Raw genomic sequence first — 16,773 nt, 5'->3', positions numbered from 1 at the left:
TCTGAGAGATCAAGGGCCTTGTGTGAAGCCTGTTAATGGACCTGTGAAAGTCAGTAGGTGCAACCATAGTATGATGCATGTTCATTTCAACAGTAGCGACTTCCACAGTGGGACCAAAGTCAGGAACCAGGGATCCCCCTGTACCAATCTGTTGTCTGTTAGTCTGCAGCGGGAGAAAGTGGCCCGAGCTCGAAAATTCCCAATCGAGCAATTGAATGCTCTCATCCAACACACGCCAGCGACTTTTTTTTCTCTTCCCTCAATCGCCCTCGAAACGCCACAGGCCAACGCACACGCCACAGGCCAACGCCGTCCAGAGCCCCCCCAAGTGGCTCGAGCAGCCGGTCGAGCCCTCCCAACATCTGCCACAGCGAAGCGAGAAGAAGAGGTGGTTTGGCGTGTGGTCCCACATACGCACACGCACACACACAGCCACACGATGCAGAAGCTCCTCAAGCGGACGGCGCAGGCCGAGAAGCAGGCTGCCCGCCGAATCAAGAAGAGGAACGACCTGGTCAACCGCGCAGCCCAGAGGCAGGACTTTAGGAAGCGCATGAGCGCCGTGCGTGATGCCAACGCCAGCCTTACCGAGGCGAGGCAGAGGCGGCGCGACGACTGGGAGCTGGGACCGCTCGCCCCGCAGCGCGACACGCCCGTCAAGGGCAAGACAGGCGCCTACTGGGGCTCTCTGTCGTTGACCCGCACCATGTCTGACCTGCCCGACAAGCAGATCGAGCTGGCCTGCAAGTGGGCCGGCGGGAGAAAGTACCTGTGCATCAAGGCTGGTGACCGGGTGGCTATCATGCAAGGCCCGGACAAGGGCAAGATAGGGACTATAAGGACGATCGTCGAGAACGAGGGAACTGTCATGCTTGACGGCGAGCAGTTGCAGGTGAGTTGGGAAGTGATTCGAGCCGAGCCGAGATGATCATGAGCTGACACTCGGTATTACTCTTGCAGCAAAATTATACCGTCTCCGAGTTCATCTCAAAGTCCAACCTCACACCAGAAACAACGTTTGTGCAGCTCTCCCCCCTCCGCGTACCCATCCAGGCCGTCCGCCTCGTCCACCCGCTCCGGGACCCCAAGACCGGTCAGGTGCGTGACGTGATCATCAACGAGCTCACGCCCACCGGCATCCTGCGCGACAAGCCCACTGGCCGTGTGACCTGGAGCCGCGCCGTCCCGGGCCTCAACGTCGAGATCCCCTGGCCCCGCGACTTCGAGGACGCCGAGCGTAACGAGCTCGAGAATCCCCTGCCCGACCACGACTGCGACACCCTGCGCATCGACGTCGAGCAAAACACCTTTGTCCCCACCCTCCTCAGCCCGCCCATGCCCGCCGAGATCCTCGACGAGCTGCGCAACAAGTACTCCAAATTCCGCACACGCCACGAGCCAGAGTATATCGCCAAGAAGGAGGCCGAGGAGGCTGCCAAGATCGCGCGCAGGAAGGGCTACCTGGAGATGATGACCCCGGTGCAGGAGCTGAACGCCAGGATCAGGGAGGAGAAGAAGCAGCGCCCAGTGCCCGTGCTGACGGACGGCATGCTGGAGAAGATTGGACAGGTCATGGCCCGAAATGCATACCGTGCACCGGCCCTGAAGAAAGTGCCGGAAGAGCTGGTGTCGATGGCACAGAGGTCTGAGGAGAAGAAGGAGGCGAGGAGCGAGGTGAGGCCTGCGGATCTTGCAGCACCAGAGATTCCGCCGGAAAGTACGGCGCCACCGCCATCTTAAATTTACATAGAGATATAAATCTGCTGTACATCTTTGGGGGAATAGATCAAATGCATCCGCATGGCCATGACGACCAGGTCTTCTTTGTTCTTCCTTTGTTTTTCTTTCCCCTTACTCCTTGTCCTTCTATCCTAGTAGAGACAGTTTTGAAAACGCCGTAATGACAGGAGCTACCTGTCGAGCATTGACGGCGTCCAAAGAGGCCTGGAGCACCGCATCAGGGCCCTTCGGCCTATACCCTTCTCCCTCCAAGGCTGCAGGCAGCACCTCGAATTGCTGCAGCTGCAGCTGCAGCTCTTGGGTCCCTTGCATCTCTCCTGGCTCTCCAAAGACCTCCCTCACAGCAGCACGGCAGGCCTCGACAATCTCATCCATCAGCGCCTCGATCGCCCTCGCCCGCTCCGCCATCCCTCTCCTCATGAGCCCGAAGACGAGCCTCTCGACCTCGCCCTTGCTGGCCTCCACCCTCTCGACCAGCCTGCGCACGCTGTTGACCAAGTACTCTGCCTCGTACACCGTACCCTTCCTGCCGCGGGCGCGCTTCTTCTCCTCTCGCTTGCGGTTCTTGCTCGTCGCGCGGCTCACATTAGAGCCCACCGTCCCGACGGACCCGGCTTTACCGGTGTACCGTGTGAAGAGCGACGCGCTGGTGCTCACCCGCGAGCTGGCGACGGAGACATCATCTGGCAGGTCTGCCAGCGCCGAGGGTCGTTCGCCCTCGTAGAACGCGAGCGGGTCCTCGATGGCCTTGCGCCGCAGCTCGGCGATGCGGGGCACCTGCGCGCGGAGTTGGGCCTTGCAGTCGGCTAGGAACTCGGTCGAGCTGGACAGCGCATCTGCCAGCCCTGTGTCGACGGCCGAGGCCAGAAGATCAGCGCGGCTGCGGCTCACGACGAGGCGCATCGCGTCAGCGAAGTGATAGCCCTTACATAGACAGCGGACTGCGTCGTCGAGCTTGTCAAGGTACTCGAGATAAACAGTTGCTGCAGAAGCGTACTCTTTAGCCTCCCACAATGCGTCGGCTAGGGCGGCGGCGAGGTCGGCCATGGCATCGGTAGATAGTGGCGGCTCCTGCTGTTGTGCAGTGAAAAGACACTCACGCCAGCAGCTTGCGCCGGCTGCGCGGTAGCAGGCTGTGGCTCGAGCGAAGTTGTTGAGGGATTCGTAGGCTAGGCCAGCTTCGCGGTACTTTGACTGGGATTCAAGATGCGCGGCGTATAGATCCGTGAGGTCTCTATGCCGCTCGGTCTCATAACGATAGAGACGAAGCGCGGTCTGGTATAGATTATATCTCGTGGTATAGGCCTTGACTTCATCAAAGGCATTGAGAGCGTGCAGATGCTGAAGCGCCTTGTCACGCCTGCTCAGATGGTCGTCGATCGCGAACTTGCGCCGTGCATCAGATTTCTGGTGGAGGTCTTGAATGAATGGCAGATACTCGCGAGGATCACGTTGCGACTGCTGAGCGACCAGCAGTGCGAGGTCTAGATGATAAAGGCCAAGAGCATGATCATAGAGTCTGTTGACATCTTGCAAGAAGCAGATGTGCTCAACCGCCTTCTCTGCCATGCTTTCATCCTCTTGCATTAGCTGTGCAACCACCAGCAGACCGTCCTCGAGGGCAGGAGGATTCTTGCACACGTTTGCAGTGATGATGTTCTGCAGATTTGTGTCCCGCCGTGCTTGCAAGGTCTTCAAGATGGAGTCGCATATAGCGTTGACTTTCGATGTACTTTCCCCATTCACCGTGGTTGCGGGCGTGTCTTGCGCGGACGGAATAAAGCCCGCCGTGGTCTTCGTCTTCTTCGTGTCCGTGTACATGGTCTCTGTGACATCGTCCTCGCTCAAGGAGGCCAAGAACAGATCAATATATGTCACATCCTTGAGTTGATCTAGGAACAATCCAACGTTGGATAGGAATTGCTCCGGGTTGTGGTCGTATAGTATGTTCATGTCAACTCGCTGTGTCCTGCAGTGAGCAAATGCCTTGCCATATTCCTTCTCGTCGACAAGCTGTCGTATGCCGGCAAGAACCATGGCGCGGGGGTAGATGGTCTCCAGGTTGCCTCGTGGCATTTGCAATATTACACTCATTGTCGTCGGTATGGCTGTGACGAGTCTTGCGCCTCTCTCGATGCTTCGACACCTCTCGTCTTTCTCAGGGTCGTCAGGCGCCAATTCAAGATCTGTGATTGTCAGTCGTTCGCTCGGTCTGCTCCTGAAGCACACCATAGTGAGAACGTACCTTCTGGCTTATTAAGATGAACAAATTTCAGGAAGTGATTGCTAGTGGTGAATATAAGGTGGTCGCAGGTCACAAGGAAAGAAGTGCAGTTCTTGACCAACAGCCGGGAGTTTGCATAGAGATGGCCACTTCTGGACATGCCAAATGCAACCATCTCATCATCGATATGGGTTATCTCAACCCATGGTAATTGAAGAGGAAAGCCGGTGGCCAACGACTCGAGGGCCTCGGCATTGCCAGGGAGACGAGATATCCTCCCAGACTTGCTTTGAACACACATGTCGCCCGGGTTCAACAGTTCGGAACTGTTGTCAATGGAGGTCGCCTGTGGGAAGAGGACCGCTTCCTCGAGTTGGATAGAGTCGTTGAGTGCCAGGCTACCTGCCTCCGAGGCTGGGCTCAGTCCGCAGATGCGAAGACCGTTTTTGAAGTATAGCACATTGAGGTCGCCGTTGTTCGCAAAGCCTGTTTGTAATGCACCTTCTACGACTCCATCAGAGCCAAAGGCATACCTCTTGGAGAGGCGAGGCACAACTGAGCGGCCATTTTTGGTCTGCCAGCCGTAGACATCAACACCGCCAAGATGTAGCACTGCCATCTCGGAGTTGTCCTGAGAAAAGGCAATATCTATCACGGTATGACCGGATTCGATCTCAAACATGGACATGGGCGGTGGTACATTCGCAGTACGGAACGGCGTGATCTTGACGGAAGTCCCATCGACCACAGCGACCGCGCCAAAGTCATGAGGTGGCATCAATGAGCCCTTGGCCACTGCGAAAACGAATTCAGTGTGAAAAATATTGCCTACATCTCCGTCAGTCAAAAGGATTACTGTCCGTGTCTTTGGAATGGGCACCGGGTCTTACCTGTGGACGCCATGGCAAGGCGTAGTGCCTTCTCTGGATGCCACGACACATATGAGCAAGGAGACTTGAGCAATATTTCTTGCTTCAAGTACCAGTGGTAATTGCCCATTGTCCACAGTTGGACGGTTTTTCCAAACAAGACAGCGAGGACGGTCGAGTCCGAGTTCCACTCCAAAGTGATATGCATTTCAGGATCAAGCAGGTTTTCCGTTGAGCGGAGCGTGAACTGGCCGTGTCTCAACCCATTCCTCTCGAAGAAGACAACGTCGACGTGATCATCAAACCGCTGGATGCCGGCCATCAGGTTTCCAGCTGGCCTCCAGCTCAGGGACCCCTCCAGGCCGTCTACCGGCTCGCTCACACCATCGAGAGCGCCATCACGGGTGTAGACACGTATGAGCCGTCGCGATGCAGATACGGTGGAATTTATGGCAACATAGGCACCGTCCCCTCGCCAGCTGACACTGAGGCGGCCGTCGTCATTCGGACTCGGCCTGCCCTCGTCCACCTTTTCTGGTATCGTCGGATCGCGCAGGGCTCTGGCCTTGGCGCCCTTGCCCTGGAACTGGGTCTCCTTCTTGCCCCAGCCGACACTGACGTGCTTGGAAGCCGACATATCCGCCTCTGTCATGGTGGCCTCGGCGATGCCATCGAAGCTGCGGCTCATGAAGACCACGGTGTCTGCCTTGGTGGCGATGACCAGGAGCTCCTCATCCGGCGACCACTGTGCAGCCCTGATGCCTGCATCGATGGAGCCCATGATCTCGATGTGGACATCCTCCGAGCCCAGGCCTTCCTCAACGATGACAATGTCACCGCCCTCGAGCACGAGACATGTCGTTGCCGAGTCACTGAAGTAGTGAAGACTGACTATCCTGTCGACAGGCAAGTCTGGATTGGGACTAGGCGCATCCCAAGATGCTATACGTTCACAAAGTCTGGTTGGTGGTGGATGAAAAATTCAGTGACAATGTTCTCTTTCCTGGGAGGGTTTCTGAGCGCAGAATCACCGGGGCAGACTTACAAAGGTAGTGCTAGATCATGACGAGTGACATCCTCAGCGACTCTGAAGAGCTCAATCTTCTGGTCTGGAGCAGCAGGGCCGCAGGTAATCAACGTCTCGTCCTTGCTTGCGTCCCAGCAGATCGCACTGATATCAGCCGCAGCCTTGCTGACCTTGTAGCCAACATTGCGAAGATTCCTCATCTTGGGATCTGTCCGCTAGCAGGCGTACATCTGACAGGGATTTAATGGATTCAGCGGTGTGGTCAGGTCGCTGATGCTCCTCATGCCGTCTTGAAGTTTGTTCGTGGTTTTGCGCATTCTGATCTCAAAAATTCATCATTGAGACTGTGCTTGAATAACCTCGATTGACACTGTCCCTTGCAGCTCAGATACAGTTGGTGCCTACCGTGCCAGCTTCAGCTCTGCAGCAAGTTCCAATCGCTAGGCAAGCATAACCGTGTCTCTGAACACTGGCTGGGTTCAGGGTCCTACCAATTGAGTGCGCCCGTGCACACTACATAGGCCCTGTAGGTTGTACTATAGGAGACCTTTGCGCTCCGACGTTACAGTGCTAAGGGCGCTAATGAACGCTATTAGCGCAGAAAATGCAATTGCATGTGCGGTACCCCAAAGCTTACGATGAACTAAACTCCCCGCGGGTGAATTGCTCCTCCCTTTTACCGCTGCTTTACTGTAGTAGCACTATGGTTTTGAGTGGTACGGCCAGAGCGAACGATGCCTCGCGCTTTGCTGCACATGCGAAAACAAAAGGCTCCACCCCCCGAAAACACCCTCCCTCCCCATGGGAAACCTCGGAAACACGCCTCGGCCCCGGACGGTAGAAGGGAGCCCAGATGCGACTATACTCACTCCTTAATCAGCCCATAAATCCCATCAGCCCACATTCGTTCTCGACGTTCGATGCCCCTCCTGTTCAAGAGCGTGTGACAGCGACGTCTGCAGGGCAAATCGACTACTACGCGGCTTGACAATAATATTGCAGCAAGGCATTGGCTGATTTCTGGACCGAGGACCGGGAAGTGGTGGCGCCACACATCCCCTCAAAGAGTTACAACCCACGAAAAACAAAAAAAACAACCCCCCCCCCTTCAAACAAACCACAACACATTTCAAAGATGGAGCAGGCATATAATGCCCACCAGGCCAGGCGGAAGAACCGCTCCTCCACAAATCTCCAGCACCTATCGCTAGCTCCGCTGACCACAAGACTTCCAATCAACGACGCGGACATGATCAATCCAGAGCTCTCTGTCCAGACCACCTCCTACATCCAGGGCAAGTCGGCGCCCACAACGCCCTCGCTGCTCGCCCGCTCCCCTTCGCGCCGTCGTCAAGGCACAATGACCCCTCACGGCACCGCCTCGCCCAACCTGCCCAAGAGCAAGTCGGCCACTCACCTCTCTGCCTCGTCCTCCTCTCGCCCCAAGTCCGGTACTACGACTCCTGGCGGGCACAGGCGAGGCTCCAGGAGGGAGCTGTGGGAGGAACTACAGCTGTCGTCGGCCGTCCCCCGCGGGCCCGCCGACAGAGACTGGCTGCTCCGTGCCGGGGTGGTCATCAGCAGTGAGACGCGAGAGTCCAAGGGCCAATCGTGGCTTGTGTCGCGGGCGAGCTCGACCAGCCTCGGGCGCTCGGCCGACGGCACAGATGAGGATGATGAGGTTGCTGGCCCGGACCTGTTTGAGAGGGAGCGCATAGCAAGAGAGAACGCAATCGCCAGCAGGCACGCCAGCCGGCGGGGGAGCCTGGGCCTCGTGTTCGACGATGAGGAGGCCTTTGGCAGCCGGACTGGGAGCCGCAGCCGAGCCGTCACGCCTGGGGAGCGGGCCGTGTCGGATGGCTACTTTACAGACCACCTTTTGGGCGAGCGCGACGAGGAATACATGGCTGGGCCCGACTTCGTGAACCTGAACGAGAAGCTGGAGCTGGAGGCCCTGGGCATGGACTTGGACACGGCCCAGGACGATGAGGCTGCGGTGAGGCGCCTGGTCACGAGGGGCCATGGCCGGCCTCATACCTGGTTCGGGAACGTCATGGGCTGGACCCTGTTTTCCGTCCAGGAGAGGGACGAGGAGGACAACGAGGGCGGGGACGGAGAGGCGACTGACGTCGAGGCGGAGGATACCTTGTCAGACACCTCTGCTTACCCCGAATTCGAGGGCATGAATACTGCTCTATCTGGGCATGAACGGCGTTTATCGCCTCCAAGGGCTGATGACGGCAGCTGGCAGGACGCTGCTTGGCTTTTGAGTGTGGCCTCCAAGGTGGCATGGTCCTGAAGACGGAATAGCGGACCTGCAGTGTCCTTCCCCCTCTTTGCGTCTCTTTCTCTCCCTCCTTGGCTCCAGGGCAGTCAGTCCAAGGGAGGGGTGGAAATAAGACAGGAGATAATAGAACAGCGTGTGCGTCTTCTTGTTACGGCCTGTGCATAACCCCTCCTCCTCCTTCAATTCGGGTGTGGCCGGAGACATGCTCCCCGGGTCCTCTCTAATGTCCTAGGAGACCTGCCTCCTTCGTCAGGTGTGCCAAACTTACCTGCACACAACACACACGCACACTCACACATACAATAGAGTCCACGGCTAGCGCGACTTGGGAAATTCCCGCAGTGGTTTCAAACGGCAGTCAGGGACCCCAGTCTCCTCCTTTGAATGCCTCTTGACGAAAAAGCTCCTTGTTGCTTGACTCTGAGCCTGTTCGCCCTGCCTAAAAATCATGTCTCCGCTTTAGCGCCGCACCATTCTGGTCCACCACGGACAGCCAGACCTCTTCTGGTTTGTGACGGTTAGTGGACGACGTCGTGGACGGGATGATCCTTTAGTCTAGGCCGGTCGATGCCCCCGAGAAATTGTGAGAATCAGCATGGCTGGCTTGGTCATACTCGGCACAAGCTCAAACGACTGGTCCGAAAAGCCTTTTTTTTTTGAGGAAAAACAGGTTTTTGTCAACTTCGTTGCTACGCACCTTGCATGCACGCCGTCTGGCGCATGTGTTCCTCCTCTCACATCCCGCTTACGGTATGCGGTTGGGGGAGGCCCACCGTCTCCGCGTATCGCGCGGTGCAAAAGCTGCGAACTTTTTTAGTCGATTCATTGACAAAGCATTGCTCAGTGTATGCATGAGAGAGCACTACTCATAGTACACACCATACTGTGTATGTAGGCTTGGATTCAGGGGTCTTTCTCAGGAAAAGTACCGACGCTTTTTTGTCTTCTGACGTCTTCGTTGGGGACAAGGCTACTCGTTTCGCTGTGCAAACCCGCATCCTTCACTCACATTTTGTCGTCCACACAATTGGAGCCCTGCGGGGCAGGTGGGACGAGACAGCACGAGGCTCGGCTGGTGGGCTCGACCTCACGAACCACTTTGACATTTCAATCACATCGCCACTACATTCTCCCAAAACGAGGACACGTCAGAATAGGGCCACCCAGGCAGGAACAATCAAAGTGTAAACGAACAGCGCTTGCGTTCAAGGCCCATTTTCAGCCTTGCCGGCCGAATGAACCGACGCAAAAACCCTGTTGTCCCATCGGGATCAACCGACGCGGTCCATACCTGCTGGACAACCGATTGGTAAAGCTTCTTTGCTGACTGGGTCGTCTGGCAGAATCCCCATTGCTTACGATAGACACGATAATTCTTCCTCCTCTTCTCCAAGGTTTTCTAAACCAGAGATTCATCATTATTTGCGGCATCTTTCCAGAGAGACAGTCAGTCTTGTGTGAACCCTGCTGTTGTATCTTGAGGCGAGAGGACATAATCTCAGCACACGACGATGAAAGATGCCTCATGCCACAAATGAGTAGCAGAAGCCGACGGCTTTCCGTCGCTTGACCTTTGCCGTGCATCATTACGCTCCCGGCGTCTGACCGCCTGGAGTCGAGTTGGGCCCTCTTCGGGTTCCGTGTCGCTCACCCAAGGCCTTCTCCAACCGCCTTTGGTAATCCATTGTGCTGCTTTGGTGACGTTGTATGTACACTGGTAGCCCTGCTGCCTCGTGTGGCCGATTTAAGTGATTAGCATGCAACGTGACTGTCAATCAATTGATCTAGATCGGTTCGGCGGCTTCGAGCTGGGTTTAGGAAGGAAAGAAGATGAGGGGTGTGTGCCTCGTCAGTGGAGGGCGGCATGCCAGTGTGAAAATCATCAGCGCCTGCTCTTGCGAATGGCTGCACTAATAGTGATCTGGTAGGGGTATGCGATTCCGACCCCAGAGAGCAGGGGTACCCAGGTCGCAGGTATATGCAGTGCAACCTCCCAAGCGGTATGACGTCCTAGGTACCTTATTCCCCGTAACCGCAACCAAAAGGAAGCCAGGGCTAGGCAGCGCCAAGGGACGGGGACGGGCCAAGCAACCGCTCGTAAGGCGGGCCTCTCTTTTGAGGCGTTGTCCTGGTCCTTCGTAATCTCTACGGCTTTATCGAGAAGGCCGGTGCTCCCTGTGTTTGAAAACTTTTGACAGGGCGCTGCGTTCGTTCCGGAAAGTGAAGGGCGGGCAGTTCGAACAGGCAGGCTCTGCTGCGTCCACCTCCACGCGCTTGGGATGCAGCGCTAGTTGAGGTTGTGTGCCGTAAGCTGTGTCGACACCATTGTGTATCGTTACTCCCGGGGCTATCTTGAAGGCCGGGGTAGGTGGGCACGAGTCGTCTATGGGTGTGATGGCGTGCTCCGACAGAAATAACCCCAGGGCCCTGATGCATCACACCCAAGCCAGCATACCAAGACGCAAGACAACGCAGCGAGCTCAGGGCGTACAGAGGTGCTTCCAGACCTCTTCCGATGCGGAGCCGTGCCTTGGGGGAAAGAGACACATCTATGATCGAGTGAGGAATGAAGAGATCCGGGGGAGCGGTCTCGGGGAGGTCCCGGTCATCGATCGTCCATCTGAACCCACCAGAGCCCGTCATGGAGACGGGACGATGTCGGAGGAGCTTTTGGTGGACGAATCCTTTTTCAATAGTTTTGGATCCATGCCGCAGGTTGCGAAGTGACTTTTTGGAGTACCATAGTACTGTAATCAATACACTGGAGTGTGAATTGCAAGTCGAGACCGGCGTCCTGTTTCGCGGATATAAACCAAGCGTCGTGGTTAGGCCCACCCAACGACGAGGGAGAATATGTTGGTGGTGCATCGCAACAATTTGTGTGCTCTGTGCGTCGCGTTGTATGCCAAAGCCTGTCCTTACCCCCTCCCCCACCCCTCTCTCTCAACACCTCCTTCTCCAGGCCAGGCGAGTTGCGAGCTGCTCTTGGTGGGGTACGAAAATAGCGAGGGCGCGGAACGGGATTGTCCACCAACTTGGCAGTCTGGTATGCTGGTTATTTGCGGGACAGCTGATCACCGCGTCAGCGCAAAACGAGACTCGGCGTGTTGGATGCGGCAGGAAGAAGGAAAAGGCTGAGTTGTCGATCATGACCGCATCTGTGTTGGCTATTGGAGGAATGGGCGGGTGCTTAATGCATCTAGGAAGTATTCTAGGAGATTCCAGGTGGTCCAAGGGCTGCAGGCACGCGTAGCCGGGCAGCCGGACAAACCACGGCAGGTGAGGGTCCAGAGGGTGAGCAGGGAATGCTGCGGTGAACCAGCTCAGGGGGGTTCGATATCTGCTCGGGACGGACCTGTGTATTTCTCTCGCTCTCTCGCCCCGTCTCTCTGTCTCTCTGTGTGTGGCGTGTGTGCGTGTGTCAGAGAGGGTCTGCAGAAGCGAGGGATGAGGTACCCGGTGGACAGGACGTGTGGGTGTGGATGCGCACCTCATATCATCACTGTCAAGCTTGTCAGTCCCCTTCCCCTCCGCTACTACAGTATGTGTACACACAAGCTCTCGGGCCGCTACACCCCGTCTCCCTCGGGTTAATATTGTTACTATACCAGCATTTTGAATGTTGATCAACATGTCCTGAGCATCCTCATGTCTCGGTTCATCCTACTGTCCGTACCACAAAAAATTTGATGTCCTGTAAGCACCATAATATATCCGAAGTGGAGTTGATGGTTGACTGGTGAGTTCAAGGGATCAAGATCGAACCGTGGGCAACAAGGACGGCATGTATTGTCATTTCGGAAGGGGGGAGGAGGGGTGGAAGAAGAAAAGTGACAGATGTCGGAAATAGGGAGTGATGAATACTGTATATAGAAGGATGGTGGAGGGCCCACGCTGATGAAGGCAGAAGGTGAAGATGATAAAGCGCAGGATGATGGATATCGAGACTCGAGACAAAAGAAAATGAGACCCGACTCGACAAGAATGGAATACATGGCACAGTGGTACTGGCAATACCTACAGAGTATATTGATAGTACTTTGGAACACGGTAGTAGTACTAATATGTACACTGACGACAGCAGATCCATGTTGTGTGGACCCTTGTTCCCCAAAGCAGGATGACGTTGAGGGGTCCCAGCTGGGTGGGGCAATTAGCATCATCGTCTGAAATCTCTGGGAGAAAGGAAGGCGTGAGCCGCCGCACATCTCACCCGCACACCCTTTCAACTCGCGCTCAGGCAGGTCAAGTGGCTGGGTTTCTTCTCAGTGCGGAACAGCACCTCGGCCATTTGCCTGGGGGAGATGAGGGTGAAGTTTGCTTTTTTTTTCTCTTCCTTTTCCTTCGTCTTCCTTTTCCTGGCCCCCCACCCCTGGCGTTGAAAGCAGAAACCAGACGACCCCCCCCTCCAAGTCCGGTTTCTCTTCCCTAGGCTATCTTCTACTCTTTTTCAGCCAGTATCACCTGTATACAAATTCTCTTGCAGTTAAACTTGTCCCCCTCCTCCCTCCCCCTCCTCCCGTATGGGGTAAAAGGCAGCCTTCCAAAGCCAAAATCTGACCCCACCCCATTAGACCCTTGAAGGCACAGGCTAGACTGCCTATCTCGGCCAGATCCACTTTGTTCTCGAAAGGTTGTTGGAGGTCACCTTTTTTTTTTCTTCTTTTTCCTTTTCAATTTTCGACTCGCCGCCAGTGGACCCCTTCCTTTAATCCAAGGCTCGTTCATCTGTACTCCGTACATCGCAACCTTTCCTCCCTCCATTCCTCAACTGCTGCATCTACCGCTCACCGCGCCGAAAGCCACACAACACACCCACCCTTTTCCTTTCCTCGCCTAGGAATAGTCACAGCGCTGTATCTCTACCCTTCCTTCTCTTCTCTTTCTTCTCGTGAAGACCAACAAAGCTTTAAAGGTAAGGCGATTTCGCTCTCTCTCTCTTGTTTATGTGCTCTTTCAACGACCTGAGGCCAGATCCTGTCGTCTGCAACGATCGTTTCCAACCAACCGCCTGTCAAGAGACGAGACGAGGCCATTCTGCGAAGTAGGGTTTGATACCCCCAGCCTTCTCTCGTTCAACTCGTTGGACCCACTCCTGACTGTGCTGCCCATTCATTCTTTGGTGTCTGTTTTGTCTGCCCTTCTCCGTCCCTCTGCACCTGCCCACCACTTGAGCCTACCACCCCTGTGCCTCCCTCAGGCAGGTATTCACCCCTCCTCCCCCCCTGCCCTTGCTCTCCTCCCATGCTCACTTCTCTTACGCGCCATACATCCATGCACAAGCTACCGATGCCCAGGCAAGATGTGTGTGTGCAAGTGTGTGTGTGTGTTTAGAGGGGTGTGTTTGTGTGTGTGTGTGTGTGTGTGTGTGTGTGTGTGTGAGTGAGAGAGAAGAGTGTGTCTGTTTTTCTGGGGGGAAGAGGGGTGGTGTCAAGGATTGGACGTCCCCATCGCAAGACTTTTGTGCCCGCCCGCCCCCTCTTGCATCACACCGGCCCGCCTCTACCCAAGGTCGCCAGGCTTGTGCTCCACAGTGTCCCGTTATTTTGCAGAAGAGACAGAGCACTGACCAAGATTATATGACAAGGGAACGACGGGGTCCTGCGCTCTCGCTCCCCAGAACTTGTCCAAAAGTGTTCTACATCTGACTGGCGGGCAAAACCTCTTCACTTTATAGAGACATCACCAGGCTGCGACAAGTGCCAAGTACACGATTTCAAGGGACTTTGCTTGCAAAATGGCTGATGTAAGTAACTAACCTCCCCCTCTTCTCCCATTCCATGATTTCGAATCCTTGTCTTCTTGTTGTGCTGCTGCTAAGGCGGGAGTGTCTCGGTAGAACGACGACGCTACTCTGCCTGACTTTGGCGACAAAGTCGACATGCCGACCTTCACCCAGATTCTGGAGATGGACGAGGATGAGACCGAGCGCGAGTTCTCCAAGCCGTTGGTCCTGAACTTCTTCGAGCAGGCTGAGGAGACTTTCGAGAAGATGGAGAAGGCACTGTGAGTATTGCATCATCATCATCGTCGTCATCATTTTACTCCTCACTCCTTGTCTCCACTCTATTTTGGTGGTCGCCTGCTCTCCTCTTCTTGGACAAATGCCAACTGATCACTGTGTTCTCTTGCTCCGCCGTCCAGGGAAGAAAAGAACCTCGAGGACTTGTCCGGTCTTGGCCACTTCCTGAAGGGTTCCTCGGCTACCTTGGGCTTCAACAAGGTTCGAGACAGTTGCCAGATCATCCAGCAGTACGGTCACAAGCAGACCGTCGATGGTGTGGACGAGCCCGACGAGAAGGTGTGCCTGAACAAGATCACGGATGCCATCAAGACCCTCAAGACCGATTTCGCCGACCTCGAGAAGGATCTGAAGGCCTTTTTCAACGCCTCCGATAGCAGTGAAGAGTGACAGGTCACTCGCTTCTTCTCTCTCTCTTTCTACCCGGCCTGCTGTGTGTTTTTGCCCCTTCCTCTGCTGCTATGAGCGACGACAGCTTTGTGTCATTACGATAGAGTCTGTTCCCTACGCATCCCTCTGGCATTTTCCTGGATACCCAACAAGGCTTTGCAGCAAAACGCCCTTCCCGGCTTCTTTAGGGTCACACGCCCTGCCATACATATCCACCCTTTCAGGCTGGCACCTTGCAGAATTGCATTGTTTTGATTTCCTACTACAAGGCAGTGTGTCGTTGGACTCCCAACCAGACAGTGGTTTCTCTGCGCACGCTTGCATCGAAAGCAGAAAAGAAAATACAAAGTAAGACTGGAAAAGGAGAAAGGAGAAAAAGGCAGGGATGAGAATCATCACACGCCAACAGGTTCGAAGGGAGAATCTGTCCAGCTCTAACGAATGCATCGGGGAGGTTCGGGTGTTCGATGTTACTGGTTCCAGGTAGTGACTAGTGGATGCTTTTGAATTCTACTCGAACAACTTTGGATACAATGAAGCCCGGCCACCTATGAACAAAAAATGAGGTCGTGTGCGTGCTCTTTAGTCATCGATCGTCCTTAATTTCTACACAAGACAGAGAGGACTATAAATTTGTTCTCGGATTGTTCTCCCTCTTTTCTTTAGGCGTAGGTGATAGTGAAGAAAGGAGTTGTCCTTTTTTCTTTTCTCCCCTTCTCCCTCATATGAGCCCTCAGCAAATGCTTCAGTAAGGGCAAAGTGGGGGTAGCGGCATAGTAGCCAGGGAGAGTCGTGCCTTTCCAAAGCCCAAGTCTTGCTTCAAAAAGCAATTTCTGCCTCGACCTCATATGCAACATCCACCACCACGCCATCCTCCTTGAGCGGCTTCGCACCCATTCTGCAGATGGCAATCGTCTCCAGTGGCACATCCTCCACCCAAACATGCTCCTCATACCGATCGAGCATCGCCTGCGCGTCCCTGACAACGTGGCGTTGGTTGTCCTTCCTGCCCCTTTGACCGCTCTTGTTGCCCCTGTTGCTGCCTTTGACGTACACGGTATTGACGATGGTCGCGTGGAGTAATAGAGGCCTCTCGTCGGGCGCCAGCAGGCCTGCGTCCCTGAACGTTGCCCTGATGTGCTCTGAGAAGGCCTGAAGGATGTCTTCTGGGTCCGACGGTGGTGCGTAGAGAACTGTGGTTCTCTCGGGCTTCTGCATAGAATTTAAGCCCTTGAGTGTGATTAGGACTTGTGGATGGCTATTGCTGTTGCTTTTGTTGCTGCTATTATCCCCCCCTCCCCTTCTGCTTGTATCTTCAGCAGCAGCAGCAGCAGCAGCAGCACCTGGAATGACCGACTTCCTCTTCCCTTCCAACAAGCCAGCCAGGACCTCCCTCGGCTTCAGCGCTCGAAGCATCTCGACAGCCCTCGCCAGCCCCTCTTCTCCACCGCCGCCTCTTGGAAACGACATCATCCCCAGTGTCAGATGCAGTGTCCCCACGGGACGGACAGCATCCGGCGGGAGGTCGAAGCCGCCGAGGTCCTTGGGTCGGGTGACATCATCCTGGAAGGAGGCAAGGCTGGCGGAGAGTTGGGGGCGAGAGGTTGGTACGGACAGAGGGATGCAGAGGAAGTGTGTGAGCGGAGCATGAGCATTGGTCTTTTGGGACGAGGTCATCTTGAAGGCGCCTCTGTGGATGAATCGGCTCATGTGAACAAAGCAGAAGGGGGGGGGGGGGGGGAGGATGTTCATGAGTGTTCACAGTTTGGTGCGTTGATCCCTTAAATCTCCTTCCCTCTCTCTTTCTCTCTCTCTCTCAGTGCATGTTAGTTACCACAAACGCACTGGAAGCTTGTCATTACCATCCGCCGCCAAAAGCAGCACTGAACCCCTGAACCATGGGGCCTCCTTCAGTGGGTGATCGGATAGAGCCGAAGAGGGTCGCTCACTATAGTTGCGCTAGGTTCACCTACTGTAAGGCGCTTACTAATCTGCTAACCTCTGCTGGCCAACGGCTAAGCGGGCAAACGACAAGGCTTGGAGGGGGGGGGGGGAGGAAGCTCTTTTGATTTGACGATTTGGAACTGATGATATCCAGGCACCCGTCTGGGTTGGTTTTGTTTTGGAAATCCTTCCTCGCTACCACCCACCATCCTGCTTGTGGGAGGAAGGTAGGCGGAATTTATTTTGTATTGAAATTCTATTTTGTTCTTC

General features: G+C 55.2%; 5 protein-coding genes across 5 annotated transcripts; 3 read left to right on the top strand and 2 right to left on the bottom strand.

Annotated features, from left to right (window-relative positions):
* Positions 1–439: 439 nt before the first annotated feature.
* M406DRAFT_257845 (uncharacterized protein) lies at positions 440–1,740 on the top strand (the record flags this gene model as incomplete). The annotated part of the gene is made up of 2 exons (XM_040917196.1): positions 440–892; positions 961–1,740. 2 exons carry the CDS (start codon positions 440–442, stop codon positions 1,738–1,740), a joined length of 1,233 nt encoding a protein of 410 aa, XP_040776820.1.
* M406DRAFT_346049 (IkappaB kinase complex, IKAP component) lies at positions 1,708–6,060 on the bottom strand (the record flags this gene model as incomplete). Its single annotated transcript, XM_040922137.1, has 6 exons — positions 1,708–1,986; positions 2,074–3,926; positions 3,986–4,331; positions 4,473–4,792; positions 4,855–5,775; positions 5,901–6,060. 6 exons carry the CDS (start codon positions 6,058–6,060, stop codon positions 1,867–1,869), a joined length of 3,720 nt encoding a protein of 1,239 aa, XP_040776819.1. The 3' UTR covers positions 1,708–1,866.
* A 1,691-nt stretch (positions 6,061–7,751) lies between these two features.
* Positions 7,752–8,300, top strand: M406DRAFT_356090 (uncharacterized protein). The gene has a single exon (XM_040923357.1). The coding sequence runs from the start codon at positions 7,764–7,766 to the stop codon at positions 8,157–8,159; it is 396 nt and encodes a 131-aa protein (XP_040776818.1). The 5' UTR covers positions 7,752–7,763; the 3' UTR covers positions 8,160–8,300.
* A 4,667-nt stretch (positions 8,301–12,967) lies between these two features.
* M406DRAFT_356087 (uncharacterized protein) lies at positions 12,968–15,115 on the top strand. Its single transcript, XM_040923356.1, has 4 exons — positions 12,968–13,062; positions 13,735–13,893; positions 13,987–14,153; positions 14,292–15,115. The coding sequence occupies exons 2-4, from the start codon at positions 13,885–13,887 to the stop codon at positions 14,557–14,559; spliced, it is 444 nt and encodes a 147-aa protein (XP_040776817.1). The 5' UTR covers positions 12,968–13,062; positions 13,735–13,884; the 3' UTR covers positions 14,560–15,115.
* A 263-nt stretch (positions 15,116–15,378) lies between these two features.
* On the bottom strand, positions 15,379–16,236 carry M406DRAFT_36782 (uncharacterized protein; the record flags this gene model as incomplete). The annotated part of the gene is made up of 2 exons (XM_040924008.1): positions 15,379–15,838; positions 15,917–16,236. The coding sequence occupies 2 exons, from the start codon at positions 16,234–16,236 to the stop codon at positions 15,379–15,381; spliced, it is 780 nt and encodes a 259-aa protein (XP_040776816.1).
* Positions 16,237–16,773: the final 537 nt, after the last annotated feature.

This window comes from Cryphonectria parasitica (genome assembly GCF_011745365.1).
Source record: "Cryphonectria parasitica EP155 unplaced genomic scaffold M406scaffold_4, whole genome shotgun sequence".
In the NCBI taxonomy this organism is placed as follows: Eukaryota; Fungi; Ascomycota; class Sordariomycetes; order Diaporthales; family Cryphonectriaceae; genus Cryphonectria; species Cryphonectria parasitica.
The sequence above is the reverse complement of the archived record's forward strand: the minus strand, read 5'-3'. Positions and strand labels throughout refer to the sequence as shown.